The sequence below is a fragment of the Manis javanica genome, chromosome 8 (assembly GCF_040802235.1).
Source record: "Manis javanica isolate MJ-LG chromosome 8, MJ_LKY, whole genome shotgun sequence".
Classification (NCBI taxonomy): Eukaryota; Metazoa; Chordata; class Mammalia; order Pholidota; family Manidae; genus Manis; species Manis javanica.
Window position 1 is genome coordinate 122741866 of NC_133163.1, and position 27833 is coordinate 122769698.

General features: G+C 52.5%; 2 protein-coding genes and 1 long non-coding RNA gene across 7 annotated transcripts; 2 read left to right on the top strand and 1 right to left on the bottom strand.

The window, feature by feature from the left end:
* Positions 1 to 11583: 11583 nt before the first annotated feature.
* On the top strand, positions 11584 to 16872 carry COMMD4 (COMM domain containing 4). Of its 3 annotated transcripts, none has more exons than XM_073212199.1 (8): positions 11584 to 11738; positions 14870 to 14941; positions 15160 to 15225; positions 15415 to 15454; positions 15690 to 15809; positions 15954 to 16034; positions 16336 to 16512; positions 16596 to 16872. In XM_073212199.1, the coding sequence occupies exons 1-8, from the start codon at positions 11736 to 11738 to the stop codon at positions 16634 to 16636; spliced, it is 600 nt and encodes a 199-aa protein (XP_073068300.1). In that variant the 5' UTR covers positions 11584 to 11735; the 3' UTR covers positions 16637 to 16872. The 3 variants fall into 3 exon arrangements, with proteins under 3 accessions (XP_073068300.1, XP_073068302.1, XP_073068301.1); XM_073212201.1 differs by lacking the exon at positions 11584 to 11738 and adding an exon at positions 12043 to 12166; XM_073212200.1 differs by lacking the exon at positions 11584 to 11738 and adding an exon at positions 12216 to 12447.
* Positions 16873 to 21408: 4536 nt separating this feature from the next.
* Positions 21409 to 27595, top strand: NEIL1 (nei like DNA glycosylase 1). Of its 3 annotated transcripts, none has more exons than XM_073212198.1 (10): positions 21410 to 21552; positions 22735 to 23191; positions 25005 to 25139; positions 25234 to 25297; positions 25577 to 25676; positions 26098 to 26225; positions 26566 to 26593; positions 26780 to 26841; positions 27008 to 27173; positions 27303 to 27595. In XM_073212198.1, the coding sequence occupies exons 2-9, from the start codon at positions 22758 to 22760 to the stop codon at positions 27158 to 27160; spliced, it is 1104 nt and encodes a 367-aa protein (XP_073068299.1). In that variant the 5' UTR covers positions 21410 to 21552; positions 22735 to 22757; the 3' UTR covers positions 27161 to 27173; positions 27303 to 27595. The 3 variants fall into 3 exon arrangements, 2 of the variants coding, with proteins under 2 accessions (XP_073068299.1, XP_017508730.3); XM_017653241.3 differs by having other exon boundaries at positions 21412 to 21552; positions 25020 to 25139; XR_012120810.1 differs by lacking the exon at positions 26780 to 26841 and having other exon boundaries at positions 21409 to 21552; positions 25020 to 25139.
* On the bottom strand, positions 21506 to 23160 carry LOC118970873 (uncharacterized). Its single transcript, XR_005059050.2, has 3 exons — positions 22985 to 23160; positions 22301 to 22417; positions 21506 to 22147 (listed from the first exon to the last, which is right to left on the bottom strand). It is a non-coding gene; the product is annotated as an uncharacterized lncRNA (long non-coding RNA).
* Positions 27596 to 27833: the final 238 nt, after the last annotated feature.

The window sequence follows — 27833 nt, forward strand, 5'->3', positions numbered from 1 at the left end:
CCTCCTGCACCCTGGCCTGCCCTGGCCCTTCAGTCTGAAGTCACAGATGGTGGGGCATGTGACCTGGGATATGTGCATACATCAGGCTGGTTTGGGGTGCTGGGTAGAGCCTTGGGGAGTGGGGGCAGGGGCCCTCAGGGGTATGAAAGGTTTGTATATTCCAGAAGCACAGAGGAAGCCGCCATAAGCTACAGCCTTCCTGCTGCCCCTGTCTGGCATCTGGCCAGGTACCTTGCCAATGGGTTTCAGCCCCGGGCAAGGTCGCTATGGATTCAGTGTGACCAAAGAGATCAACAGCAAAACATTCTTGGGGTGAAAGGGTTTATTACCTGGCTTGTTCCCTGGCGGTAGGTGGAGCACTAGCGTCTCTGCCCCCGCCCAGAGCACTGGGCCGAGCTCTCTGTATAGCACAATAATAGCTTATCGCCTAAAGGTGTGGAAGTGGCAGCCTAGCAACAGGCCAGTTACACCATCCGGTGGTTTAAGTTCAGTGAGGATCCTGGCCATAGGAACCCCACCTTCCCCACACTCCACCCCGCCAGGATTCTCACCTTACAATCTACACGCTTTCAATCTTCCGCAGTGGTCCCTGTGCGAGAAAGCTGGGGCCCTGTAACCAGATTCCACAACAGCAACAGAGGGTAACAACAAGTTAGAGATACTAACAAAAATTAAAATACAACAAGATTTTGAACAAAAATTATAACAATTCTCAAGCCAGAGGAGGTTTCCAATCCACAAAGACCTTACAGGTGATTAGACACATGTTTTAATGACACCAACATAGGCCAATCTTGTCCATCAGGTAGGATGCATGCAACAGTGTGGTCCTGTGATAGGCCTGTAGCAGGGAGGGGGGCCCTCCCAGGTCTAGTGTACCCTACTTTTACTCCTTTCCCTGTGGGGGTTACTGAAGGGTCCATATTTAGTGCTCCTGTAGGTGCATGCACTGCTCATAATAATAAAACAAAACTCCCCTGGTAAGATGCTCCTACCTTCTGGCTGTTCAGGATATACTACTGTGACCTTTGGGGGCCACTCTGCTGTTATACCAGGAATACACAGGAGGCCAGCTTCCAGGCCTTGTCCCCAAGGTGCCGGGAGAGCCAGCCATCGTTGGTCCATGTGTCGTAAGGTCCAAGGCTGCGTCCACTCAGTGGAGTCTCCGGGGCTCAGTGCAGCTGGTGCTGCAGCAGGATGTTATTATGGTGAACAAACCTCGGCTTCAGTGATTCTCCCTTGGTTTGCACTTGCAGTTGTGTAGGGGAGGCAGCCATATGTGCTAACATGTCTGCGAGGCTCAGGGCTCCCTTTGGGGTCTCTCGTTCAAACACTATAGCACAGTCCAAAAGCGGACTGACCATCCCTGCAGACTACTGGTATCTGACTTAGTCTGGATTTTAACAAGCCATGGGCCTCTCTGTCATGCCTGCTGCAGTAGGATTGTACGGCACATGAAACTTCCACTTGATGCCCAGCTGTCGCACCCATTCTTGCAGTGTACGTCCAGTAAAATGGGTGCCCTGATCACTCTCAATCACCTGTGGTCGGCCATAGGCAGCAAGAGACGCTCCAGGCCACCTGCTGGTCTGCACAACGGGTAGGAAAAGCAACCAGAAGTCCAGTAGCTGTGTCCACACAAGTCATCGTATAACAATATCCTTCTGACACAGGTAGAGGCCCAGTATAGTCTATCTGCCACCTGACGAGGGGTATAGGCCCCTTAGCTATTGTCCCATGTTGCTGTGGAACTCGGTGTAAGTCCCTTTTGGAGCACACAACACACTCCTGCTGGGCTCTACTAACTTCTTCGAAGGTCAAAGGCAAGCCCCACCGACGGGCTACAGCCCACATTGTCTTTTGCCGCACATGCAACAAACGCTGATGTAACCATTGGGCTACATCAGAGGCAGGCTTTCCTTCTAACCAAAGTATCTGGGCCAATTTATCTGCCTCATCATTTCCTGGGGATGCCAGTGGCAAAATACCTGTCACATGGTATACTGAAATTATTTTGGTCTGACCACAGGCCCATAAGTCTTACCATAATTCTTGCTCTCAAAGGGGTCAGTGTGACCAACCAGCCAGTTGGCATGGTAACAGGTTGGTAGCCACAGGGTCAAGCCCCAATAGACAGCCCAGCTGTCAGTGCAGACAACTATCGGGGAGGCTCCTGGCTGATCACAAGCCACACAGCCCACAGCCCTGCCCATTGGCTGCTCTTCCCCTCACCATCTTCCATCCATATTGTCTCAGTCTTAGGATGGAAAGCTATGGCCCTCCATTTTGGGGGCTGCCCACGGGTGGAGCCGTCTGTGTGCCATGCATCTTCGGGTACAGGGGCTCTTCCCTCCCGATAGGGACTCTGTGCTGCTGATGGTCCAAAAGCAAGTTCTTCCTGCTTTTCACTGGTGCATGTCACCGGCCCCAACAAGCGCCGGAGTCCTTCACTCAAGGGGCTACTAGAGAGGGCACCACGCTGCTGTAGGTAAGCACCCCACTTGGCCAGTGTGGGCATTTGTGCCGCACCACTCCTTGGCTTTTGGGTCCAGTCTCGTACCCACCCCATGATGGGATAGGTGGTTATTACCTTTATCGGGGCCACTCCAGTGATGGGTTCTGTAGCCAGCAAGGGGTGATACATGGCTGTCAGTTGTTTTCCTATCAAAGTGGATTGTACCTCTGCCCCTTTCCAAAGTTGTGACCAGAATCTGATAGGTTGGTGAGTTCGTTCAAGCCGCTGCCAGAGACCCCGGCCATAACCGTCTTCAGTGACATGAACGTCCAGCTCACAGGGCCTTGATGGGTCTCTCACACTGAAGGCCTGCATGGCCTTTCCTGCCCATTTTGCTGTAATAAAGGCAGATGCACATGTCTCTTCCCAGTCCTACCTGATGCCCTTTTGTACCAACTGGTATAAGGGCTTCAGAATGTGTGCCAAGTGAGGGAAAAACACTCTCCAGTAGCCTAGAAGACCCAGAAACTCCTGTAGCAATGTTACAGTTATGGGGGTAGGAAAGGCCTTGACTTTGTCTATAACTGCTTCTGGTATAACTTTAGTGTTACCTGACCAGACGACCCCCAAGAATTTACTGACAAACCAGGTCCCTGAACCTTGGTGCTGTTCGCAGCCCATCCTTTCTCCTGTAGATGTTGCAGCAGTCTAGGTGCTGCACCTTCTAGATCCGAAAGAGAATCGGACGTGAGCATGACATCATCAATATAATGGTACAGCCGCCCCATTGGCGGTTTCTCCCATGTAGCCAAGTCCTGGGCTAAAAACCCACGACATATGGTGGGGCTGTGGAGGGATCCCCGTGGATGGACGGTGAAAGTCCATTGCCGTCCTTCCCACGTGAAGGCAAACTGTTCCTGACTTTCCTGCTCAATGTCAATGGGAAAGCAGGCATTAGCAACATCTGCCACATAATGGTGTGTTCCTAGTTCATGGCTGGGGGCATCCATCAGGCCTGCAATGGAGGGGACAGCAGCAGGCATAGGGGGTGTGACTCTATTCAGTTCCCTGTAATCCACAGTCATACGCCAGGAGCCATCTGGCTTTTTTACTGGCCACACTGGGGAACTGAAAGGACTATGGGTGGGCTCCATAATACCCACCTTTTCCAGCTCCTGAAGAGTTTCTCCAATCTCTTTGTGCCCCAGGCCGTTTGTATTGTTTGGTATTAGTCACCCGCTGGGCAGGTGCCTAGCATGTCCCCTCAGAACTGCCTTCACCACATGTACTCTCAGTCTGAACTCACCTGCAGTGGTCTGCAGTCATAGACCCTGCAGGGTATCAATCCCCAAAATATACTCAGGAATAGGAGATATATACACAGTATACTCTTCTGGGGGTGGATCCCCTATTCCCAAAGGGATTTGGGCTTTTTTCACCCTGATAGCCTTCCCCCCGTATCCATCTGTGACAGTGGGGGTCCCGGGGAACCTCTCAGGGTTACCATAAATCAGTGAACATTCAGCCCATGTCCACCAGAGCCAGGACATGTTGTATGTTCACTGGGGACCAATGGATAGCTATTTCAACATGCGGCCTCCGGTCCCCCCCTGGTCCCTCAGGGCAGATACCTTGATCTTTCCCTCAGTCAAACCGTGGTTCCCCAATCGCCTTCCTGTGTGGGCTTGAGTGAGGTTGGCTTGCTCCCCAATAGGAAGTCTTGCAAACACACAGGCCGGACTCATGGCTCTGTCTCTGACCTCTGCCTCCTTGGTCTTAATGGCTGGAACTGCTGCTCTGGTTTCAGCTGCTGCCACAGCTCCAGGAAGATCCTATTTGACTTTCCATCTAATTTCCTTCCATCTGCTCATGCCTGTATTAAATCAACCCACATCTGGGTCCTCGTAACCTTCAGGTGGCCCTGTAAATTCTTCTTGGGTGTAACAGACCTTATTTCTTTCCAGATTCTCATTTCTTCTGCCTCTCCTAAGTCTGCTACTGTAGGTGTCACCTCGCTTATGGGATTCCCTAAGTGAGGGCAAAGAGTGGCCAATAGAGACCCAAAGAGGGATGCAGGAGCCATTTGAAGTACAGTATTTCTCATCCCAGTAGTGAAAATCTCTTCATCTGGGCCATAATTCCCTGGACCATAGATGGCATTTCTCATGCCTGGCTCTCATAGCACCTGTTGGAGCTCAGCATTTGTCTGCCATCTTACAGGAGAGGATGGCAGATCACCCAGATTGGGCCACACAGCACGAAGTGCAGCCATAAGCCAATCCAGGAGGGAGTGACTCCCTGGGGTCTGATGTGCACTTTGTAATCACTGCCTCAAGGCGGGCTGCACTGTCAGGGAAGACATCTTTCCCTCTCTGATCCCCACAGAACAATTCCGTCCACCCCTAAGTCCCACAGACGCAGGAGCCAAGCTGATATGGACTCTGAGGGCTTCTGCCTAAACCCGGATCCCAAATCCACCAGCTCAGCCTGAGTACAGGGGTGCACCATAGAGAGCTCCCCGACCTGGGGAGGGGGCTGCTCCTCTCCTGGGGGAACTCGCAGCTGCTGGGTCTTTATTTTCTTTACAACCACTCGGTGTGCTTTCAATACAGGAGGCGCCAGAAATGGGGCTGATGGCACCTTTCTCTCCCCTCCCCCGAGCGCCTCCTCTGCTACAACCTTTACCTTTTCCACAGTGCCTCGCAGCAATGCCGGCTCAGTCTCCAGAAGGTCTCTTACCTTCAGCTCAATGCTGCGCAGCTGACGTTCTCATGCCACCTCCGCCTGTGCTTCCCTCAGGAGTTTCCTTATCCTTGATGGCCTCTTCCTCCTTCAGGACACCTGGCAGTGCCGCTGTCTCCTCTCCAATGGCTCCTTGCTCCCTGCGCTCTCGTGCCGCTTCCTCCCGCATCCAGGCCATCTCCCTCCTCAGGGCATCCACAGAAGTCTGCAGCTCATGTTCTCGTGCCGCCATTCCTTGGGTCTCCTCTGTAGACCTTTTTAAGACTGTGAGAAGCAGCCAACCCACAGTCCCCGCTGCCTCCCGGGCACTCCGCTTCTCAAAGGATCCGCTGACTATACCAAGGGCCACCCCTGCTGCCTCAGGGGTCACCTCCCCTTGCCTCCAGTCCTGGGGTGGGGCCCAGCCCTCTAGGAGGCAGTCACCTCAGACCACATACCCATTGGGGGACGATCCACTGTCTCCCCATTCACAGGGGCAGCCCGCTGAAGCACCCCTCCCATAAGGGCAGCCTGTCTTTTTCCTTGGTCAACAATGAACCCTGCCAACTTTTGTCAATTGTCTTGCCAGTGGGTTTCAGCCCCGGACAAGTTCACTATGGATTCAGTGTGACCAAAGAAATTCACAGCAAAACATTCTTTGGGGTAAAAGGGTTTGTTACCCGGCTTGTTCTCCCGGTGGTAGGTCGAGCACTAGCATCTCTGCCCCCGCCCAGAGCACTGGGCCGAGCTCTCCGTATAGCACAATAATAGCTTATTGCCTAAAGGCGTGGAAGCGGCAGCCCAGCAACAGGCCAGTTACATCAGCAGGTGGTTTAAGTTCAGTGAGGACCCTGGCCATAGGAGCCCCAACTTCCCCACAACCTGCAACTTCTCAGGGACATTTTCCTACATTAGTGGTTTTCAAAGTTTAGTGCCCAGACTGGCAACATCAGCATCACTTGGGAATTGTTGGAAATGCAAAATTTCAGGTCCCATTCCAGCACCACTGAGTGAGAACGTGTCTGGGTGAGGCCCAGCATATGTTCTACCAAGCCCAGGTGATTCTCCTGCAGGATTGTGTTTGAGAACAACTGCTCTAATAGTCAGATAACCTTTATTTCTCCCCAACTTCAAGCTCTACTACAAAGCCATGGTAATCAAGACAATTTGGTACTGGCACAGGAACAGAGCCACAGAGCAGTGGAACAGAATAGAGACTCCAGACATTAACCCAAACATATATGGTCAATTAATATTCGATAAAGGAGCCATGGACATACATTGGGGAAATGACAGCCTCTTCAACAGCTGGTGTTGGCAAAACTGGACAACTACATGTAAGAGAATGACACTGGATCACTGTCTCTCATACACAAAAGTAAATTTGAAATGGATCAAAGACCTGAATGTAAGTCATGAAACCATAAATCTCTTAGAAAAAAACATAGGCAAAAATCTCTTGGACATAAACATTAGCAACTTCTTCAGGAACATATCTCCCCCGGGGCAAGGGAAACAAAAGCAAAAATGAACAAGTGGGACTACATCAAGTTGAAAAGCTCCTGTACAGCAAAGGACACCATCAATAGAACAAAAAGGCATCCTACAGTATGGGAGAATATATTCATAAATGACAGATCCGATAAAGGGTTGACATCCAAAATATATAAAGAGCCCACACACCTCAACAAACAAAAATCAAATAATCCAATTAAAAAATGGGCAGAGTTGCTGAATAGAAAGTTCTCCAAAGAAGAAATTCAGATGGCCAACAGACACATGAAAAGATGCTCCACATCACTAGTTATCAGAGAAATGCAAATTAAAACCACAATGAGATATCAGCTCACACCATTAAGGATCACCACCATCCAAAAGACAAACAACAACAAATGTTGGCGAGGTTGTGGAGAAATAGGAACCCTCCTACACTGCTGGTGGGAATGTAAACTAGGTCAACCATTGTGGAAAGCAGTATGGAGGTTCCTCAAAATGCTCAAAATAGAAATACCATTTGACCTAGGAATTCCACTTACAGGAATTTACCCTAAGAATGCAGCAGCCCAGTTTGAAAAAGACATATGCATCCCTATATTTTATCACAGCACTATTTACAATAGCCAAGAAATGGAAGCAACCTAAGTGTCCATCAGTAGATGAATGGATAAAGAAGATGTGGTACATATACACAATGGAATATTATTCAGCCATAAGAAGAAAACAAATCCTACCATTTGCAACAACATGGATGGAGCTGGAGGGTATTATGCTCAGTGAAATAAGCCAGGCAGAGAAAGACAAGTACCAAATGATTTCACTCATCTGTGGAGCATAAGAACAAAGAAAAACTGAAGGAACAAAACAGCAGCAGAATCACAGAACCCACGAAGGGACTAACAGTTACCAAAGGGAAAGGGACTGGGGAGGATGGGTGGGAAAGGGCGGGGAAGAAGAAAAGGGGCATTACAATTAGTATGTGTAGTAGGGGGGCACGGGGAGGGCTGTGCAACACAGAGAAGACAAGTAGTGATTCTACATCTTACTATGCTGATGGACAGTGACTGTAATGGGGTTTGTGGGGGGCACTTGCTGAAGGGGAAAGCCTAGTAAACATAATGTTCTTCATGTAATTGTAGATTAATGATAACAAAATTAAAAAAGTAAAAAATTTAAAAAATTCTTCCACAAAAAAAATAAATAACTATTTGTGAAACAAATCTATGAGAGAGTCACATTAAAAGTGCATGTCACCCACCTTTTTGACTTATTTACATATTGAAATAATTTGTCTGATGTTAAGTTTGATGTTTGTTATTTTGTTTTTCAAATATGCTATCAACTTAAGGCAGCTTTCATCTATTCCTAATTTTTTTCTCCTTTTTAATAAAAAATGGTTTACCAAATCTATTAGTTTTTTCCTCCTCTATTCTATTGATACGATGAAATACAATGAACCATTCTTATATCCTTAAAATTTTTCTTTGACATGCTGTAGTATTTTAATACAGTGTTGACCTCAACATGCTGATGTTTATGATTTTTTAAAAGCTCTTTATAAATGAGATCAGTTTCAGCATGAATTGGGAAGCTTCCCATCTCTTTCTATTTATGGAGCAGTTTAATTGTCATGGGCTGTCTGTCCTTTGAAAGCCTGAGGGGCTGCAACAATAGAACCAGCCGGGCCTGGGGTACCGGGAGGTGAGAGGGCGGCAGTGGTGGAGCTGAGAGATCTCAAACTGCTCAATTTCTCCTTTGGTCATTAGTCTGTTTTCTAGTGTTCTTTTGTGGTTGCATTTCTGTCCTTTTGTTTTTACCTCTTCAAGTGACTATTGGAAACTTCCTTTCCTAGACCATCCATTTGCTCAAACTCACCAGTAAGCCAACTAATGCAATTTAAAACAACCTATTTTGCTTCTTAGATTGGGAAATATTAAAATAAAACATCTAATTGATACTGGGGTTCTTGTTCAGAGCCGAAGAATGAACTTCACAAACACTCAAGGTATGAATGCAAGGTAGAGGCTTTTATTAGATAAACTGAGTGGAAGAGCTCCTGGCTCACACCAGGACGGGACAAGAGGGTCCGTGGTGGTGCGTTCTCTAGGGGTTTTATATGCGGTTGAGGATTTTCAGGAATGGGGGTAAAGGGCTAGGGGTGCAGACTTGTTGTAAGATAGCCTGCCCTGCCCCCCGGTGGGCTGGGTTGTTGTCTGTTTGCTGGAGAGGGTTTAAGTATCTTACTTCTTGACTTCTTGGACTGTTTATAGTTGGGATTCCTTACCAAATTAGCCTTTTGCCTAGGTTGCAGATTACTCAATTAGGATTAGAGAAGGAAAAACAGCACATAGGTACAGTTAAAAATAAGCTGTGCCCATCCTGCCTAAAGCAATCTATAGATTCAATGCAATTCCTAGTAAAATACCAACAGCATTCTTCAACAAACTAGAGAAAATCGCCCTAAAATTCTTATAGAACCACAAAAGACCTTGAATAGCCAAAGCAATCATGAGAAGGAAGAATAAAGCAGGGGGAATTATGCTCCCCAACTTCAAGCTCTACTACAAAGCCACAGTTATCAAGACAATTTGGTACTGGCACAATAACAGACCCATAGGCCAATGGAAGAGACTAGAGAGCCCAGATATAAACCCAAGCATATATGGTCAATTAATATATGATAAAGGAGCCATGGACATACAATGGGGAAATGACAGCCTCTTCAACAGCTGGTGTTGGCAAAACTGGGCAGCTACATGCAAGAGAATAAAACTGGATTATTGTTTAACCCCATACACAAAAGTAAACTCAAAATGGATTAAAGACTTGAATGTAAGTCAGGAAACCATAAAACTCTTAGAAGACAACATAGGCAAATATCTCCTGAATATAAGCATGAGCAACTTCTTCCTGAACACATCTCCTCGAGAAAGGGAAACAAAAGCAAAAATGAACTCATGGGACTACATCAAACTAAAAAGGTTCTGAACGGCAAAGGACATCAACAAAACAAAAAGGCATCCTTCAGTATGGGAGAATATATTTGTAAATGACATATCTGACAAGGGGTTAACATCCAAAATATATAAAGAACTTACACACCTCAACACCCAAAAAACATATAACCCGATTAACAAATGGGCAGAGGATATGAAGAGACAGTTCTCCAAAGAAGAAATTCAGATGGCCAACAGACACATGAGAAGATGCTCCACATCACTAATCATCAGGGAAATGCAAATTACAACCACAATGAGATATCACCTCACACCAGTAAGGATGGCCAGCATCAAAAAGACTAAGAACAACAAATGTTGGTGAGGATGCAGAGAAAGGGGAACCCTCCTACACTGCTGGTGGGAATATAAGCTAGTTCAACCATTGTGGAAAGCAATATGGAGGCTCCTCAAAAAACTAAAAATAGAAATACCATTTGACCCCAGAATCCCACTTCTTGGAATATACCCAAAGAATACAACTTCTCAGATTCAAAAAGACATATGCACCCCTATGTTCATTGCAGCACTTTTTACAATAGCCAAGACATGGAAGCAACCTAAGTGTCCATCTGTAGATGAATGGATAAAGAAGATGTGGTACATATACACAATGGAATATTATTCAGCCATAAGAAAGAAGTAAATCCTACCATTTGCAACAACATGGATGGAGCTGGAGGATATTATGCTCAGTGAAATAAGCCAGGTGGAGAAAGACAAATACCAAATGATTTCTCTCATTTGTGGAGTATAACAATGAAGCAAAACTGAAGGAACAAAATGGCAACAGCCTCAGAGACTCCAAGAATGAACTAGTGGTTACCAAAGGGGAGGGGTGGGGAGGGAGGAAGAAGGGGGCTGAGGGGTATTATGTTTAGTACACATGGTGTGGGGGATCACGGGGAGAACAGTGTAGCACAGAGAAGGGACATAGTGGATCTCTGGCAACTTGCTGCACTGATGGACAGTGACTGCACTGAGGTATGGGTGGGGACTTGATAATACGGGTAAATGTAGTAACCACATTGTTTTTTCATGTGAAACCTTCATAAGAGTGTATATCAATCATACCTTAATAAAAAGAACAAGCTGGGTCTTTTAGTAGACTAAGGCAAATTTTACAGTGTCATGATCTAAGTGATACAGTGAAGTCACGGGTCATGCTGAGACACTCTTATTTGCGGAACATTCAAACATTCCAGGCCAAGTTATCCCTGGCTTTTTGAGCTTTAACTGATCTCACTGAAGATGTCTATATTCCTAGTCTGGTATTTTTACCCTAGGGAATTAGTGTGCCTCTGACTTTGAATAATACTTAACACAGTTTCCATTTGGGACTTCTTTGCACATTGTTACATTGTTTTGACTGTAATTATCTTGCTTTGCTTTTTTTCCGGAGGCCCTCACCCTACTCTGCTTAAACCCATGGTCCCTGTCTCATCATGTTGGTGAAGCCATAGGGAGAGAGTTCTCTTGAACATGTCACTAGTTAAAGCCCTTTTTGCTAGGCAACTAAGGGGACTCATCAAAATAAAATCCCCAGGCACTTGAAGTAGGTATGTTACCGGTAACGTTTTGTTTCCTTATAATGGTGCTGCTTACATGGGGTGTACAACTTATGAAAATTGTTTTGTACTTCCAACATGTGCAATTTTCTGTATGTTTCATATTTCAGTAAAGTTTTAAAAACGTCTTCTGCCACAGCCCCCAGCTTATATAACGGCACTGCCTGCTGGTGGAAAAGCTGGGACTGGCCCGCCCGCCCCTGCGCAGGAGCGATTCTCTGGCCCCTCCCCCCTCGGGCCGCACGAATTAAGCGGCTCCCACTCCTCCTTCCTCCCGCTTTCACTCCGCCCTCGGTTACACCGGCGGCTGGCGCTGCCCGTTTCTGGGGAAGGGCTCAGGGAGGGAGAGCAGGGGCGCCGGCCTTCCGAGCCCCGGCAGCCCCAGCGACCGCGCCCCGCCCCCGCCCCCGAGACCCCGCCCCGCATCACGTGGCCGGCGCGTCAGGTGACCAGGCGCCGCAGGGAGGAGAGGCTCCGCGGCCCCGGCCCCCTGGCGCGATGGTAGGCTGGGGGGCGCGGGGGGCGCGGGGGGCGGAGGGGGCGCGGGTCTGCGGCGGCCCCTCGGCAGACAGCTGCGGGGCGGCGGTGAGGGCCGGCGGCCCGGGGGCGGAACGCCCCCTCCGCGCACCCCCCAGCGGGGCCCCCGGGGCTTCCTCGGCGGGGAGGGGGGGCCGCCGCCTTCTGGGGAGGAGGCCTTCCAGGCCCTCCGCGGCCGCAGGAGGATCTCCCAGGAACCTTGGGAAAGGACTTGCCTGCAGTTTGGCTCGTCTTCCTCGCTGTTCGGAAGCTGCTTCGCTCCTCCTAGAGCCAGAAAAGAAGAGGTTTGGAGGCGGGGCTTCCCAACTCGTGCATCCACTCGTGCCCGCTCTGGACCGTGCGCGCGCCAGGCCCCGGGACTCCAGCTGGAGAGGCTTGCACTGACAGGCATGGTCAGCAAGGCCTGAGGGAAGGGGCCTGACGGGGCCTCCTCGTGCATGGGAGGCTTCCCGAGAATAGCATCGGCTTGGGGCGGGGAAGAAGGTGCTGGCTGCGCGCAGTGTAGTCTGTGTGCCAGCGGTTAGGAGGCACTGGGGATGGGGGGCTGTGTCTTCAGACAGGGGACACTGTGTTCCAAGACCAGATGAGCGTGAGCACAGTCCCCTGGGAGTGCATGCATGTCACCTGCTGCAAGAGTATAAACTGGAGGTTAATGGAAAATGGGGCTGGACAGGTGAGTAAGGCCAAATCTTGCTGGGTCTTGAAAGCCACGAAAAGGAGTTTGAACTTCAAGAAGATGGCACTGGGAAGCTAGGAAGATCCTTTTGGCCGACCTGTGGAGAAAGCGGGAGGGGAGCAGAGAGTCCAAGCTGGGGCAGCAGATCTCCAGGAGGTGGCAGTGACCTGGGTTAGCGTGGAGAGAGTGGAGATAGGAGTGGGGGAAGCCAGCAGGGCCCAGGGGCTGAATGCATGAGAGGAAAAGGAGACGGAGGAGTCTGGGCTTGGTGTTCAGTGGGGTGGGGAACCCAGGAGGGGGAGCAGGTTTCAGTGGGAGGAGCATCGGTCACTTCACACGTGCTGCTGTTTAGGAGACAGTCTGGATTTAAGGGTGAGGAGCTTGGAAGAGAATCCACAATGGCAGTTACAAATTTGGGAGTCATCAGCACAAAGATGATCTTTGAACCCTAAACACTTGGAACCTATCTCAGCAAGAATTTGAGTTGGGAAAAGAGAGCCTAGGACAAAGCCTAGAGAAATGCTAGCATTTTAAGAAATTACACAAGGAACACATTCTGCAGTTTAAATAAATAAATATTGGAGAGATGGCAGAAGTAAGAAAAAGATGGTAGAAGACTTTCATGGGTAGAAGTCAGGGGCCCATGAACTTAGGAAAAATCTTACATTTAATATTCACTAATTTCAAACTGAAAAATAGTCATTTCCCTCAGTTATGAATGTCAGCAATACAACCCACTATTATCAGTACCTCTGACTTTGTCACTAATTGAAATCAGGTATTTTCACATCACATTACAGCTGTTGGCATTGTTTGCATGTTGTTTATGCTTGTCATTTCTAAATTACAAGGGTTGTTAGACTTGAAGCGTATACTGTATCACCAATTTGTTTTGAGTATTTTGATGACTTTTCATCAGTTTTCTTCGCAATCCTAAGTATTTTATGTGTTTAGATTGTTTTGAGAAAGGCCTGTGGAATTCACCAGATGCCAGATGAGTCCATGTCACAAAAAGGTTAAAAAACCCTGAAATAGAGAAAGAAGTGCAAGACTGTCACCACCTCGCCAGTAGTCCCAGTCCTGTGCCCCAAGGTGATGACAGCAGGCAATCTCAGGAGATCACCGTTTGGGGCCTGGGGAAAGGAGAGTGAGCCAGCAAATGAGACCTGGGCCAGGCTGGAGGGGGGAGTCCAGACGAGAATGCTGCTTTAAGAAGGAGGGGTTCATGCCGGATGCTGCTAAGGAAGGAAGGAAGGCTGCATTTAGTGACAGGAGTCATTTGTGACTGTGGCTACAGAACGTCGTCAGAGGCCCACATAAAAGCCCCAGCAGAGTTGGGTCAGGTGTGGCGGGTGGATGTGGTGGGTGAAAACGGGCAGGAGGGTTGTAGGTTGTGGAGCAGGTCTGCAGTGGTTGGTAAGGTGAACCGTGGGCCCAGGCAGAGGCTGTGGAGTTGCCAGGCTGCATTGCAGGCCTGGCACAATCAGGAGAACATGGACACAAGTGTCTTCAGTTTGTGGGGTTTTGTTCCCGACATTTGTAATCAGCCCAGGTAGAGGCAGGGCAAGATGCACATGTACATTATGGTGGGTTAGAGCTTTGCCAGGCAAACAGGGCAAAGGACAATTGATTGGGGAAAAGAGGATGTTGGTAAGACATGGTTGACAGGATGGGTTGGCATTCTAAGAGAAGAAACAGACCTCGAATAAATAATAAAACATGTGCAGTGATAGATGCTGTGGAGATGAAGATGATGGTGAAGAGCTATTTTTTTTAACAATAAAATAATAAAATCTTGGTACAGTAAGCCACACATAGGTAAATGTACAGTTTGGTAAGACTTGACACATACGTGCTTGTGAAACCACTACCACAGTCAAGATAATGAACATATTCATGGCCCCTGACATTTCCTTGTATGAGGGGCTATTTGAAAAGGTGTGGCCGGAGAAGGCCCGTCCCTTGACCAGAGGTGGTCAAGAAGCATCATTTGAAGAGAGACCTGAGTGAAGTGAGGAAGAGCGAGCCGCCCAGAGGCGACGGCTTGGGTGATGGCAGGAGTGTGCCTGGTGGGACTGATGAACGGCAGGGAGGCCGGTGCGGCTGGAGCCGGGGAGGGGGGAGAGGGGAGAGGTCGCTGGTGGATGAGGCCAGGGGCTTGGTTTTGTTCCGTGTAACACTCCCAGTACGTAGAGCGGGGTCTGTCACACAGAAGGCACCCAGCTCGTGTTTGCCCAGCAGATGAATGCCTGGGGTAGGCGCCTGGACATTGGTGGCAAGGTGGGTCAAGAGAGTTCTCTGAACTGCCTGGGGAGACGTGGCCAGAGGACAAGGAGCAAGGGTCCCTGAGGAGCAAGTGTGGGAGACAGCTGACCACCCTCAGCCCTCCCTGCAGCCTGACCACTCACCTCCTGTGCAGAGGTTCCGGTTCTGTGGTGATCTGGACTGCCCCGACTGGGTCCTGGCAGAGATCAGCACGCTGGCCAAGATTGTTAAGTGCACGGGGTCTTCTTGGTGGTGGGGAGGGCGGGGCTGGGGATAGGCCATGCAGGCGCAGGGTGGTGGGATCCCCTGGGGCTGGGGCCTCGGTGCCCTCTGCCCATCCGAGCATGCTGTGGGGCTTTGGTCACGTGGCCGGTCCTCTGGGCCGGCCCCCAGCATGGGAGGGTGCAGTGGGCCATGTGGCTCACGGAAGGCCTCCCCCTTCAGTCCTCCGTGAAGCTGAGGCTGCTGTGTAGCCAGGTGCTGAAGGAGCTTCTGGGACAGGGGATTGACGTGAGTGCAGGGCCCAGCACCCCCTTGCCCCATGACCCTGTGACTCCCCACTGCCCTGGAAGTGCCCCAGACCCAGGGGTGAGGGCGAGGAGCCTCCTGCCGTCCCTGGATACTTGACATCCCAAGCACAGGATTCAGGCTCAGGGGCAGGGGGCTGGTGCCCCCGCTGAGCGCCTCCTTCCCCCACAGCACGAGAAGATCCTGAAGCTCACGGCCGACGCCAGGTTTGGTGAGTATCCAGCCCCCAGCCCTCTGGGTGACCATGGGTACTTGGCCTGGGGCCTGGCACGGAGGCCCCTGCTCCCAGCAGCCCACCCTGCAGAGGAACATGAGGGGAAGACAGACATTGACAGTCCCACCCCAGGGTCCTCAGCGAGCTCCCAGTGGGGTGGTGGCAGTGCTGGTGGCTCAAGGAGGCCTGGTGCCACCGTGACACCCCCTCCCCCGCTGACGGGTCCTCCCAGAGTCAGGCGATGTGAAGGCCACTGTGGCAGTGCTGAGTTTCATCCTGTCCAGTGCGGCCAAACATAGCGTGGACGGTGAGTCCCTGTCCAGTGAACTGCAGCAGCTGGGACTTCCCAAAGGTAAGGGGGCTCAAGCGGCAGGCGGGCAGCCTGTGGGTCAGGGGCTGCTGGGCGGCAGGCCAGTGTGAGCCAGGACCCTAAGTTTGCCCTCAGAGCAGCCCCAGCCTCCACCTGCTACCTCAGGGACTTCCTTTCCGCCCCCAGAGCACGCGGCTGGCTTGTGTCGCTGTTACGAGGAGAAGCAGAGCCCCCTGCAGGAGCACCTGCGGGCCTGCAGCCTTCGGGGTGAGTGTGGGGCGCATCGGGGTGGGGTCTGGGTTCCGGTCTAGCAGGTGCGTGCAGCGCGGAGGTGGTTGTCCTCAGAAAGGAGACCTAGCCACAGTCACATGTCGAGCAGCCAGAGCTGACTCCATGTCCACCCAGGTTTCTTTGCTCAGATCCGCTGTGGGGAGTTTGGGCTTCCAGTTATTGAGTACCTGCTCGGGGTGAGAGGGGTGAGAGCTTCTCAGAGGCCGCAAGGCCGTGAAGGGCGGGGGGTGCCCGGCCCGCCAGCCTGCGCCCTCGAGGGCCCTGCCCTGTCTCGCAGTGAGCAGGCTGGCGGGCGCGGGCTGGCGTGTGGACTACACCCTGAGCTCCAGCCTGCTTCGGTCCGTGGAGGAGCCCGTGCTACACCTGCGGCTGGAGGCGGCAGCTGCGACGGGTGCCCCGGCCCAGCCGATTGATATGTCCCTGTCGGCAGACAAGTTCCAGGTCCTCCTGGCAGGTGAGACTCGGTTCTAAGTGGGGAGGAAAGGGGCCCTTGCAGACGCCGCCTGACTGCTGCCACCCGCCTCTCCCCCACTGCAGAGCTGAAGCAGGCCCAGGCCCTGATGGGCTCCCTGGGCTGAGAGGAACGCTGGGCAGGGAGGGGCCGCCCGCCCGCCTCGGGTCAGGGCCCTCCGGACATCTCTAACAGGGTGGCCCGGGCTCCAGGACCCTGGGGCCTGGCCTCTCACATCTCTGGCTTCCCAGGTTCCCACTTTGAAAATTCAGCTTAGGGAATCTGAGGACCTTCTCCAGTATTGCCTTCCCCCCCCCCCCATGAATGGCTTCACAAGCAGGAGGAATAAACAAGTATAAAGGAGTGTGTGCACGTGTCTTTCTGGGTGCAGATCGCAGGTTTCTGTGACATACGGATGTCTCGGCTGCTGGCCGAGGCCTGTCAGGGCGGGACGGGACAAGGACCAAAGTGAGACAGCTGTCTTTAGGTCGGAAAACCGGAGTCCGGCTCCCAGTCCTGTGCTGATCTTGACCATAGCCTGTCAGCAAAGAGGTGGCCCCCGGGCCAGACACCCCAGGTAGAAGGAGAGAGCCCTTGTTCTGCCATCTTTTTCAGGAAGAGAGAAAGGCCAGTGTCTGAACCACTTGTTGCCAAGAGGAACGAGGTCATGGACTGAATGCGTCCTGTCAAAGTGCATGTGCTGAAGCCCTAACTGACCCCCATGAGGTGCTCGTAGGAGGTGGGTTCTTTGGGAAGTAATTAGGTTCCTATCAGGTCGTGAGAGTGGGACCCTCATGATGGGATCAGTGCCCTTGTAAGAAGAGAGACTCTCCACGAGCGTATACCAAGGAGAGGCCCCCCGGGAACGCAGCAAGAGGGTGGCTGGCCATGCGGCAGGAGAGGCCCTCGCCAGGAGGCAGAGTGGGCAGCTCCTGGGCCTGGACTTCCCGGCCTCTGGGACTATGAGAAATGTCTGCTGTGTCAGCCACGCGGTCTATGGTGTTCGCTTAGAGTGGCCCGAGTAGACAAACGGCCTCTCCGGACTGGCTCAGACCAATGCAGGCTCCCTGCAGAAGAGAGGCGTCCAGGGCAGGGCCAGAGAAAACAAGGCCAGCCAGAACATCTGGGGATGCAGGGAAGCTTCCGACATAGTAAGTATGTCGGAAGGAGCCAGCTTGTCCCACTGGCCAAAGATGGGACAATTCAGGCATAAAAAGGTAAATGCTGAGTGTACTCCTGCTTCTGGGAATGAAGTAGATGCGCCTTTCCCTGCTCCTCCCGCTGGGGACAGCTGGGAACCTTGGATGCTATACATGAAACGAACCTAAGAGGACTGACGGGTGGGGAGGAGGCAGGCCGGCGGGCCCCTCGGGACCCGAAGAATACAGCAGAGCACTCAAGACTCTCTTCGCTTCATGTGTCCACGTGTTCAGACCGAAAAAGCGTGTTACCCTAGCCAGAGGCCCAGGACGGGCAGTGCAGCGAGACAGCAAGCTTCCAGACAGTGCCCGCTGTGCTCCGGCAGGAAGACTGCAGCGCCATTGGCACCTCTGCCAGCAAGGGCTGTGTGGAGGCCCAGACTCCCGCCCCACCTGGCAGAGAATCAGAACTAAAGAAGGATCTCTAAACAGCAAGGAGATGGTGAAAGAAGGAATCTTGAAACATCTGGGAGGAAGAACAATGGAAGGAGTAAAAGTGATGCAGTCGGCTTTTCTTCGCTGGAGCTTTTTAAATCATGTTCAACAGTTGCAGCAAAACTTACGTACAATAGTTGATCTGGTTCTCAGTGTGTAAACAGGAGAGGGTGACGGGAAGCAGGGCTTCTACACCGCGCGCAGCTGGGTAGAATGTCAGTGCCAGTGGCTGTGGGAAGTGCACGTGTATCACGTAGCATGGAGAGCGACCACTTCACAGGCTGGTACCGTGTAAGGCACGCAAAAACAGTGCAGGTAAGTCAAACTGAATTCTGAAAAATGTTCAAGTAGCCCACAAGAAAAGGAAGTCAAAAATGAAAAACAAACTGGCAGGCAAGAGATCACAAGGAGAGCTCTTAAGTCTCGAGCGGGTGATGCTAGCTCGGTCTCTCGCAGTCCCAGAATCCCACGTGTCCTGCTCTCCTTCCTGTCATGACACCGCACTGTAATTTTGTATTTACTTGTTTGCCTCTCTTGCCAGTCTGAGTTTCGTAAGAATGGGCACTGTGTCTCCATGTCTGCATAGCCCCAGTGCCTAATTAAAGTGCCCCTTCAGGAAATAGGTGCTGCGGGGAAGATGAGGACAGCGACAGATTGAAAGGCGTTGAATGTAAACAAACTATGAGTCCATAATAGAAGAGTCCCTCCTCCACCAAAAAAAACCCAGGAATCGATCTTGATTAGTCACCATTTGATGTTGTTACACCAAATTCTTAGTCTGAAACTTGATAATTAAAGAGAAGAAATTCAGAATATGGGTAAACTTGACTTTTGGGTATTTTAGGATGACCAAATAACCCGTCAATGAGGTAAAGCTCTTCTTTTCAGACTTCCAGCTAGTTAAGTGCCTCCAGCTAATTCCCAATTAATTGAGGCAAGGATCATGAAGGACGATAACGGTGAATATTTGCGTGGCACTGGGCAGTTACCTCGTGTAAACCCGGGGTGCCCCAAGTGGTGAATGGATGCACACTGGTACAGCTGCACTGTGGAACACTCAGCAACAAAAAGGAGTGAATTGATAAGCATGTCAGCAAGGGTGGATCTCACATGCACTATGCTAAGAGAAATCACACTCAAAAAGCTACATTCTAAAGATTCTTTTTATATAGTAGTATGGACAAGGCACGCACTAGGGACAGTAAACAGCTCACCGGTTTCCGGGGGTTAGGGTGAAAGTGTTGACTGCAAAGATGCATGCACAGATTTTGGGGGGTGATGGAAATGTATTCCCTCTTTTTTTTTTTCCAGTTGTCAGTAACTTTATTTTTATTTTTTGGATTTTTTAAAATTTTTATTAAGGTATGATTGATATACACACTTACGAAGGTTTCACATGAAAAAACCAATGTGGTTTCTACATTTACCCGTATTAAGTCCCCACCCATACCCCACTGCAGTCACTGTCCATTAGGGCAGTAAGATGCCAGAGATCCACTATGTGCCTTCTCTGTGCTACACTGTTCTCCCCGTGAGCCCCCACACCATGTGTACTAAACATAATACCCCTCAGTCCTCTTCTCCCTCCCTCCCTACCCGCCCTCCCACACCCCTCCCCTTTGGTAACCACTAGTTCATTCTTGGGGTCTCTGAGTCTGCTGCCGTTTTGTTCCTTCAGTTTTGCTTCATTGTTATGCTCCACAAATGAGGGAAATCATTGGGCACTTGTCTTTCTCCACCTGGCTTATTTCACTGTGTATTCCCTCTTGATTGTGCCAATAGTTATGTGAGGATATGTATTTGGGAAAACTCACTCTAAAAAGGGTGAATTTACTGTATGCAAATTATACCCTAATTCAAATAAAAAGAGACCAAAAAAAACCACGAAGAAATCACCCCATAGATTACTTAAGTGGTCACAGAGTGTGAAACATACCTTTGCAACGCAGAGGCTGTCACAGCCTCACCCATGGTCAGTTTCAGCCTCACTAAGTGGGACACCCAGATGTTGGGTGCTTCCAAATGTGATAGTTTGGACTACAGAGCAGCATCTAGAAGATAGGTGATGATAATTATGATGGAAATAGATATGATAGATTTGAGGAAACATTCAGAAATCCACAATGTGATGGGGCATCTCAAAGGATGATTGGCTTGAACTCTTCAGAAAAGTCAGTATTATGAAGACCCTGCAAAAAGGGGTGGTGGGGTGGTGGGAAAGGTGATTGCATCTAATTAGAAATGATTGAAGAGACATATCCCTATTGGACACTTTCTTGAACAAACCAGCTATAAAAGGCATTTGGGGGACAATTAGGGAGATTTGAATGTGGATTAGGTATTACATAGTGAGTTATTAACTTTAGTAAATATGATAAAGGTTTTGTGGCTTTGTATGATACTGTTTTTCAGAAATGCATGCCGAAGGGTTAAGGATGGAATGTCAAAATTTATCTAATTTACTTTAAAACACACCAAAATAAGTAAGTAGATGAAGGGGGCAAGTCATGGCCATGGGACAGGCACCAGTGCCTCTACACTTAGGATGAGATGCAGACGCCTTACAGAGGTGTCCTGAGTCAGAAGCCGACCTGACCTTGCTCACGTGACTGCCCTCCCCTCCCAGCACTGCCCTCGGCCACACTCTACTGCATAGGCCATCTTTCAATGGGCCAGTGGCTTTCCAGTCTTCGAGCCTTTGCGCTGGCTGTTCCTGCCTGGTGTACGGTCTTGCCCCCACTCTTTGTCTACTGGCTCCTGCCGAGGTGTCAACTCAAATGTTACTGCAGAGAGGGCCACCCCCGCTCCCCGCCCCACCATCACAGGACTACCGGAAGTGGGTTCTGCTTCTCAGCTCTAGTTTTTGTAGCTTGGCTGCACTTCATACCCGGCAGGTGGTGGTGATGTTTTTGTTTATGTGTTATGTCCGACTGTGCATTGATACCCAGCATCACCACCGGGTCCCCTGGGCCTGCACTTATTGTGCACCTGTGCCAGCCCTGCACACAGCTGCAGGCTTCTCTTCATCTGCACGTTGCTGCTGTTTCCTGCTGGGAGTGCCTACCCTGTCCCAGACGAGCTGGGTGACTTCCCTTAGCCACAGAGAGACAGCTGCAACCAAGCAACTCAGACCTGCCCCTGCTCCCGCTGGTGCTGGGCACCAGGAAGCTAGGCTCCCAGCCAGGCGACTGCCCCGAAGCCTTTCCCACACCCCGGGCCCCTAGCTCAGGACCCCCACCCCGAACAGCCTCTCACCACCTGCCCCTGCCCCAGGAACTACACTTCCCGGCAGGCGCTGGAGCGGCACCACGGCTCCCAGCGTGCTCCCGAGAGCGGCAACGCCCCTGGCTCCAAGCCGAGGGGCTGCAGGTTAGGGCTCTAGCCCAGCCGGGAGCTGCTCTGGACGCAGGTACACTGGGGCTGGGGGCAGCAGAATTGAGGAGAGGATGGTATTTGGGGGTCTTGGGGAGGAAGGGAGCAAGGGCTAACCGAGGACAGGCCCCAGCGGTCGGGGGATGGGAGGTGAACCCTAGGGCACCCCTCCCTCGAGAAATTAGGTATCTGGACGATCATCTCTTCCCACGAAACGAACCCTTTCAGGTGCCAGGCCCTGGTCAGCGCTGAGGTGGGGGAGCCAGGACAAAGGAGTGTGCCCTGGCTAAATGCTCCACTCTGACCCCCACATACTTTCACCTTCCATCACGCAGTGTCCTGGGGTAGAAGAAAGTTGGAGGGGGCAAGGGTGAGGAAGTGTGGTGTGCCCAAGACACTGAATGGGCCTTTCCTAGCCCCCTGGACCGTGCTTGCCTAGAGCTCCGGGAGCCCTTCCTCGGAGCCCTGTGGACTTGGCTTCCGCAGATGTACCTGGGGACACCTGCCTTCCTTCCCTCGTCCTCGGCCCTGACCAGTGGATGGTGGCAGGCGTGTCCTCACTGCTAGCTGAGCCTCCGAGCCTCCGTTTTCCCAGCTCTCTCCCAGACGGGGTCAGGTCCATTCCCTCAGTCCTGTGGCAACAGATGCAGGGCAGGTTCTAAGCAGATGGGGTGGTGAGCAGGCAGAGCTGCCACTCTGGGTGGGAGTGGTGTAGAGGCAGACAGGAAGACCAATTCCAGGTTCTGGGAGTACCTCCAAGAAGAGGTGGAGGTGGGGGACGCTACCTTGGATGGGGTGGTCAGGAAGGACCTCTCTCAAGTGTCCCAGACTGATAGGACAGCGGGTGTGAAGGCATGGCGATGGGAAGAGCATGGTTCTTGGAGCAAGTGAATGAGGGGAACCTGGGAGGAAATGAGATGACGGTTTGGGCCCAGACAGGATCTGGACTTTATTCTAAAAGCGTCAAGTTCCTGAAAGCCCATGGGAGGGGGTTAACGAGCAAGGCAGTCACACGTCCCCAGTCTGAGCTCCCCAGTGCCCTAGGCTTTCCCAGCTCTCTCAGGTAGGGGCCAGGGGCTGTGAGGATAGCTGACTTTCCTGTCAACTCCAATTGACTGTGGTCCCTTCTGACCCTCAGAGTTGTCCTTTGTAAATGAAGGTGATAATTCCTACCTCATAGTGTGCACACCTGGCCCAACCTGCTGTCATCCTTCCACAGGGCCCAGCCACCCCTTCCACAGAATGCCTGAGGGTCCTGAGCTGCACCTGGCCAGCCACTTTGTGAATGAGGCATGCAAGGGGCTTGTGTTTGGCGGGTGTGTGGACAAGTCACCCATCAGCCGCAACCCCGAGGTGCCCTTTGAGAGCAGTGCCTACTGCATCTCAGCCTCAGCCCGCGGCAAGGAACTGCGTCTTATACTGAGTCCCCTGCCTGGAGCCCAGCCCCCACGGGAGCCACTGGCCCTCACCTTCCACTTTGGCATGTCTGGCTCCTTCCAGCTGGCACCTGGTGATGCGCTGCCACCCCATGCCCATCTGCGCTTTTACACAGCTCCACCCGGTCCCCGACTGGCCCTCTGCTTTGTGGACATCCGCCGCTTTGGCCGCTGGGACCTTGGGGGCCGATGGCAGCCCGGCCGTGGGCCTTGTGTCTTGCTGGAGTATGAGCAGTTCAGGTAGGGCCAGCAGCTGGGGTGATGAACATGGTACTGGGGCCCTGGGCCTGGCTCTGTTAGCGCCTCATTGGCCAACGAGGGGTGAGTCCCAGGCCCTCTAGGCCTCAGTAGACCAAGACAGTGTCCTCTCCGGAGGGCAGCCAACTGAGCTAATGGATAGGGAAACCCAACGCTTGTGTTGGGGAGTGAGGTTTAAGAGGAGGGTGGGTAGGCATGCCCTGGGAGCATGGCCAGTCAGCACCAGAGCGGGGGCTTGGATCGGCATCCCACTCTGCTTCTGGGTGCAGAAGGAAGGAGGTGAGCTTTAAGGACAGGACCAGAAAGGAAGTGAGCAGGAATTGCTTCAAGCGGGTGGGGAGAGGACTGCCTAATGACACAGACTGAGTTGGGTTTTGGGGTCTCCCACATTCTGCCTGCCCACTGGTCTGCATCCTGTGGTCTCCTGTGACTGTGTCCTGCTTGTGGGAAGGATAATAGCCCACCTAGGATGTGGCAGGGTATTTGAGATAACATGGTGTCAGCCACTTCCCTTCCTCTAAAGATGAAGCATGTATGAGTCCTGCTTCATGCCAGGCCTTCTGGGTGTTGGGAGTGCAGCATTAATCCGAAAGGATGTGGCTTCTGTTCCCACAGAGACAAAGTTCAGGTAGGGCAGGGGGGACAAGGACACAAACTAGATGATTTCAAATTGACACATCTGAAGAAAAATCGAACAGGCAGAGAATGACTTCTGGCCAGGGACGCAGGGGAGGGGTGTTAGGAAGGGCCACTGACATCAGAGCCGAGGCCTCCTGAGGAGGGGGAGCCAGCCGAGCAGAGCTGTACAGGAGAAGCATTCTAACTGATAAGGACTGGAGACGCAAAGGCCTGGTGTGGACCCGGCCAGCCCTGCCTCCCTAGAGGGTGGTGTGCCTTCAGCTGGGCCTTAGGAGACTTTATTGCCCCATGGGGTGAGGCAGGGCTTCTGTTATCACAGAAGGCAGCTGACTCCAGGCCTTCCCGGGCATGACCTTAAGTACACCCCTGGGAAGCGTCTGCAGTGGTCCTGTATTCCTACCACCCCACTTTTCCTGGGGAGTCATGCCCCAAGTCAGCCGCCAGCTGGCTCTGAAGTTTCTGAGCATTTTGGCTGCTTTCAATCTTACAGCGGGGGAGCCTGTGGGCATCTGCTCCCTTCAGTGATCCCATCACCCAGGCTTACCTTTGCCTTTATCTTTACCCCAAAACTCTGTCTTCTGGCCCCTATTTCATATGTTCCTTGTGCCTATCACTGAGTCAGTTTTGCCATGACCCTTTTACACAAAGAAAGATGTGCCTTCGCGGTGGTGGTGAGAGACCCGCAACCCTTGCAGGCTGGTGGGGGTGGCTGGAGCACCAAAAGCCAGGACTTCCCCCCATGCACCTGCTGCCCACAGCCAGTGCCAGCTTCCCCAGGTCTTGACGCTGGCAATGGCAAATCCCTGTATTGAAGCAACCAGAAGGCCTAGGGAGTTCCAGACTGAGCACCACAATGTCTGGGGATTGAGGCACTTTGGTGATATACATACAACATATACAAACTCGTGTTTCCTTGAACACGTTGCTTCTGATTGGTATTTTTCACCTTTTGAAGTGAATTAACTCCCCATATTGTTCCCATTTAACAGGTAGCAAAACTGAGGTTCCCACTGCCAAAATAGCACTGAGGCTGGGAAAAGGGGTCCTGGGACTCCCAGTTTCTTTCCCCAGCCACTCTCTACTATCTCATGACAAGGTGGCCGGCAAGGATTGGGGGGTGCCCAGCATGGGGGGAGAATAAATCTCATGTGCCCAGGCTGTGTCCCCCCAGGAAAAATGTGTTACGAAACCTAGCGGACAAGGCCTTTGACCGGCCCATCTGTGAAGCCCTCTTGGACCAAAGGTTCTTCAATGGCATTGGAAACTATCTGCGGGCAGAGATCCTGCACCGGTCAGCAGGCAGCCCCGGGCATGAGGGCTGAGGTGGGCTGGGTGTGCCCACATTCTCCACTGCCTAGCACGGCTTCTCCTCCACCCCCTTGCAGGCTGAAGATACCCCCCTTCCAGAAGGCCCGCACAGTTCTGGAGGCACTACAGCAGCGCAGGCAGGTGAGGGTTCAAGGAGGGATGCACACACACCTACTGGTGCAGGCCACCAAGGGCATGGTCTTGGGTCAGGTGTCTTCAGATTAGCTCAAGCAGCTCCTTTCTCAGATTTGGGTCTCACTTCCCCTTCTCTACAATGTATGTGATTGGGGGGCGGGGGTCTGGACACACATCTCCGAGTCCTGCCAAGCTCAGAGGGGATCTGCTCCCTGGGGGGTCAGCTACCTTCTGAGTGGGCCTGCCTCATGTTGACAGCCAGGTCCTGCCCCTGCCCTTCTCTAGAGCCCAGAACTGACCCTGAGCCAGAAGATCAGGGCCAAGCTGCGGAACCCGGACTTGCTGGAGCTGTGCCACTCAGTGCCCAAGGAAGTGGTCCAGCTGGGTGAGGCCCAGAAGGCAAAAATGGCCAGCCACCTCTGCTTTGGCATATTGTGTGACCCTGGGACAGTTCCTGCCCTTCTCTGGGCCTGGTTCCCTGCCTGCGCAATGGAAGTTTGCAGATCTTCCAAGTTTGTTGCTAAATGCACTAGGCCTCTTCACCTGCCAGCTCTCTATGCCCTCCAAGCTGCCCCTAAGGCAGGCAGGGCAGGGACTCTTCCCCTCACTCCCGGATGGGGAAGCCACGGCCCAGAGCGGGGAACACCCACACCAGCCTCAGGTCACACTGCCGGAAGAGGGGAGCCCTGGCCCTCTGACTCGGTCCGCCAGCTGACGCGGCTGAGTGCTGGGCCAGGTCACCCAGGCTCTCCTTCCTCCCAGCCTGACGCAGCCCTCTGACCTCCTGCTGCTCCTCTGTCCCACAGGGGGCAAAGGTTATGGGCCAGAGAGTGGGGAGGAGGACTTTGCTGCCTTCCGGGCCTGGCTGCGGTGCTACAGCATCCCCGGCATGAGCTCTCTGCGGGACCGGCACGGCCGCACCATCTGGTTCCAGGTTCGGGCCCTAACGCTCACGTAGTCAAAGGAAGCTGGTAGGGTGGGGATACCTGGAGTTACAGCAGGGCAAGAGCTGGGGTCCCCCAGGTGGAGGTGATCAGGGCCTATCTAGGGCCCCAAGGGCCACGCTGCCCCTGAGGTCTAAGCCTTCCCTGTGCTACGCCCCTGCCCTCCTGAGTCCCAGCGAGTGATGCGGGCTCTCACCTGGGGGGGGAGAGGATCAGTCTTCTAGGAGGAGCTCCACTGACCTGGAAGAGAGGTGTGAGTTCCGCCTCTCCAGGGAAAGCTACCCCTCCCCCAACTGGCTTGATTCCTAAATTCTCCCCATTACATTTTAGGGGGATGCTGGACCCCTGGCACCCAAAGGTAAGCTACTCCTAATGTAAGAAACTAACAGAGCAGAAAGCACTAGTTGCCTGCAAGAGCTACCGCACCCTTCTCCATCCTAGCCCCTGCACCAGGCCGCTGAGTCACTGGAGGGGGAGAGGGGGAGTCTGGGGAAAGGGGGCTGCGGCCACAGGACCCTCCCACCCCAACATCAGTGTCCTGCAGGGGGCACGTTCCGCATGAAGAAATTCAAGGGAGCACAGTGGGGTCCTGAGGACAGAGTGGAGGTACGCCCCCCCCCAGGTGTGCTTCTACCTCCTCTGCGCCTCCCCCTGCTGGGGCCACACCTCCCACACCAGGCTGTTGGGCAGCTGCCCTCCCCTAACAGCGGGGGTGCTGACCATCCTCTGAACTACTCTCTGAGCCACTCAGGGACCTGGGTCTCTCACCCAGGACCCTCCACTTCCAAGCAAGGCCCGTTCCAGGACACGCAGGGCACGGAGAGGCCCACCTGAGCAACCTACAGCCCAGCAGCCCAAGGGGCCCAGCATCCAGCAGGATCCAGAAGACCCCCCAGTCCCTGGAACGGGGAAGAGGACGGGATGATTGGCGACCTCGGGTGGGCCTTCCTCAACACCCTGTTCTGCGGAGGGAAGGGGCACCACCAGAACAGGCTGGTGGAGCAAGGCTGCTGGGGCAGCCCCCAGCCGGGGGTCTGAGCTGCCATCTCACCTGTCTTTCCCCACAGGCCGCTGCAGAGCCCAGAAACCAAAAGATCCAAGGCTGATACCCTATCCTTGGAGCCTGAGAGGACATCAGCGTCCTAGCAGGATGGTCTCCTTCCTTGCATCCACCTCACCCCACTGGACCTGGTGGCCTGTGCCGCTCCTTAAATGCAGGAGGTAGTTGCAGGGGGCTGGCTGCCCATGGCCCTGTCGGCTGTTCCATGCACGACTATGATGTTTTTAATTGTAACCCACCTTCCCCATTTTTTAAACCCATGGGAAAAATGCTGTAACTTTTTATAAACTGATGAACTTCTTGGTGCCTCTCGGACCGGCTGCTAAAGGTCTGGGAAAGCCACGTTGGGAGGGCCTGCTGCCAGCCCTGGGGACAGGTGGGCCTCTTCTTCACCACGTCAGACTGAGCCCCATGCCAGTCCTGAAAGCCCTGGCTCCCAGGAGACAGTCTGCCTCTGCCGAGACATCCCCCCAGAGGTAGTGTGGAGATGCAGGCCCCGAGCAGCCCAGGCTCCATAGCCCCCCCAATACAGGAGTCC

Bases quoted from the DNA above. Each gene is read 5' to 3' on its own strand.
- COMMD4 (XM_073212200.1), top strand. From the start codon at position 12,358: ATGAGCGTGAGCACAGTCCCCTGGGAGTGCATGCATGTCACCTGCTGC. The intron at 15,226-15,414 runs GTGAGTGCAGGG...CTTCCCCCACAG, and splicing joins TTCTGGGACAGGGGATTGAC to CACGAGAAGATCCTGAAGCT. The intron at 15,455-15,689 runs GTGAGTATCCAG...GGGTCCTCCCAG, and splicing joins CACGGCCGACGCCAGGTTTG to AGTCAGGCGATGTGAAGGCC.
- NEIL1 (XM_073212198.1), top strand. From the start codon at position 22,758: ATGCCTGAGGGTCCTGAGCTGCACCTGGCCAGCCACTTTGTGAATGAG. The intron at 25,298-25,576 runs GTGAGGGTTCAA...GCCCTTCTCTAG, and splicing joins CACTACAGCAGCGCAGGCAG to AGCCCAGAACTGACCCTGAG. The intron at 25,677-26,097 runs GTGAGGCCCAGA...TCTGTCCCACAG, and splicing joins CAAGGAAGTGGTCCAGCTGG to GGGGCAAAGGTTATGGGCCA.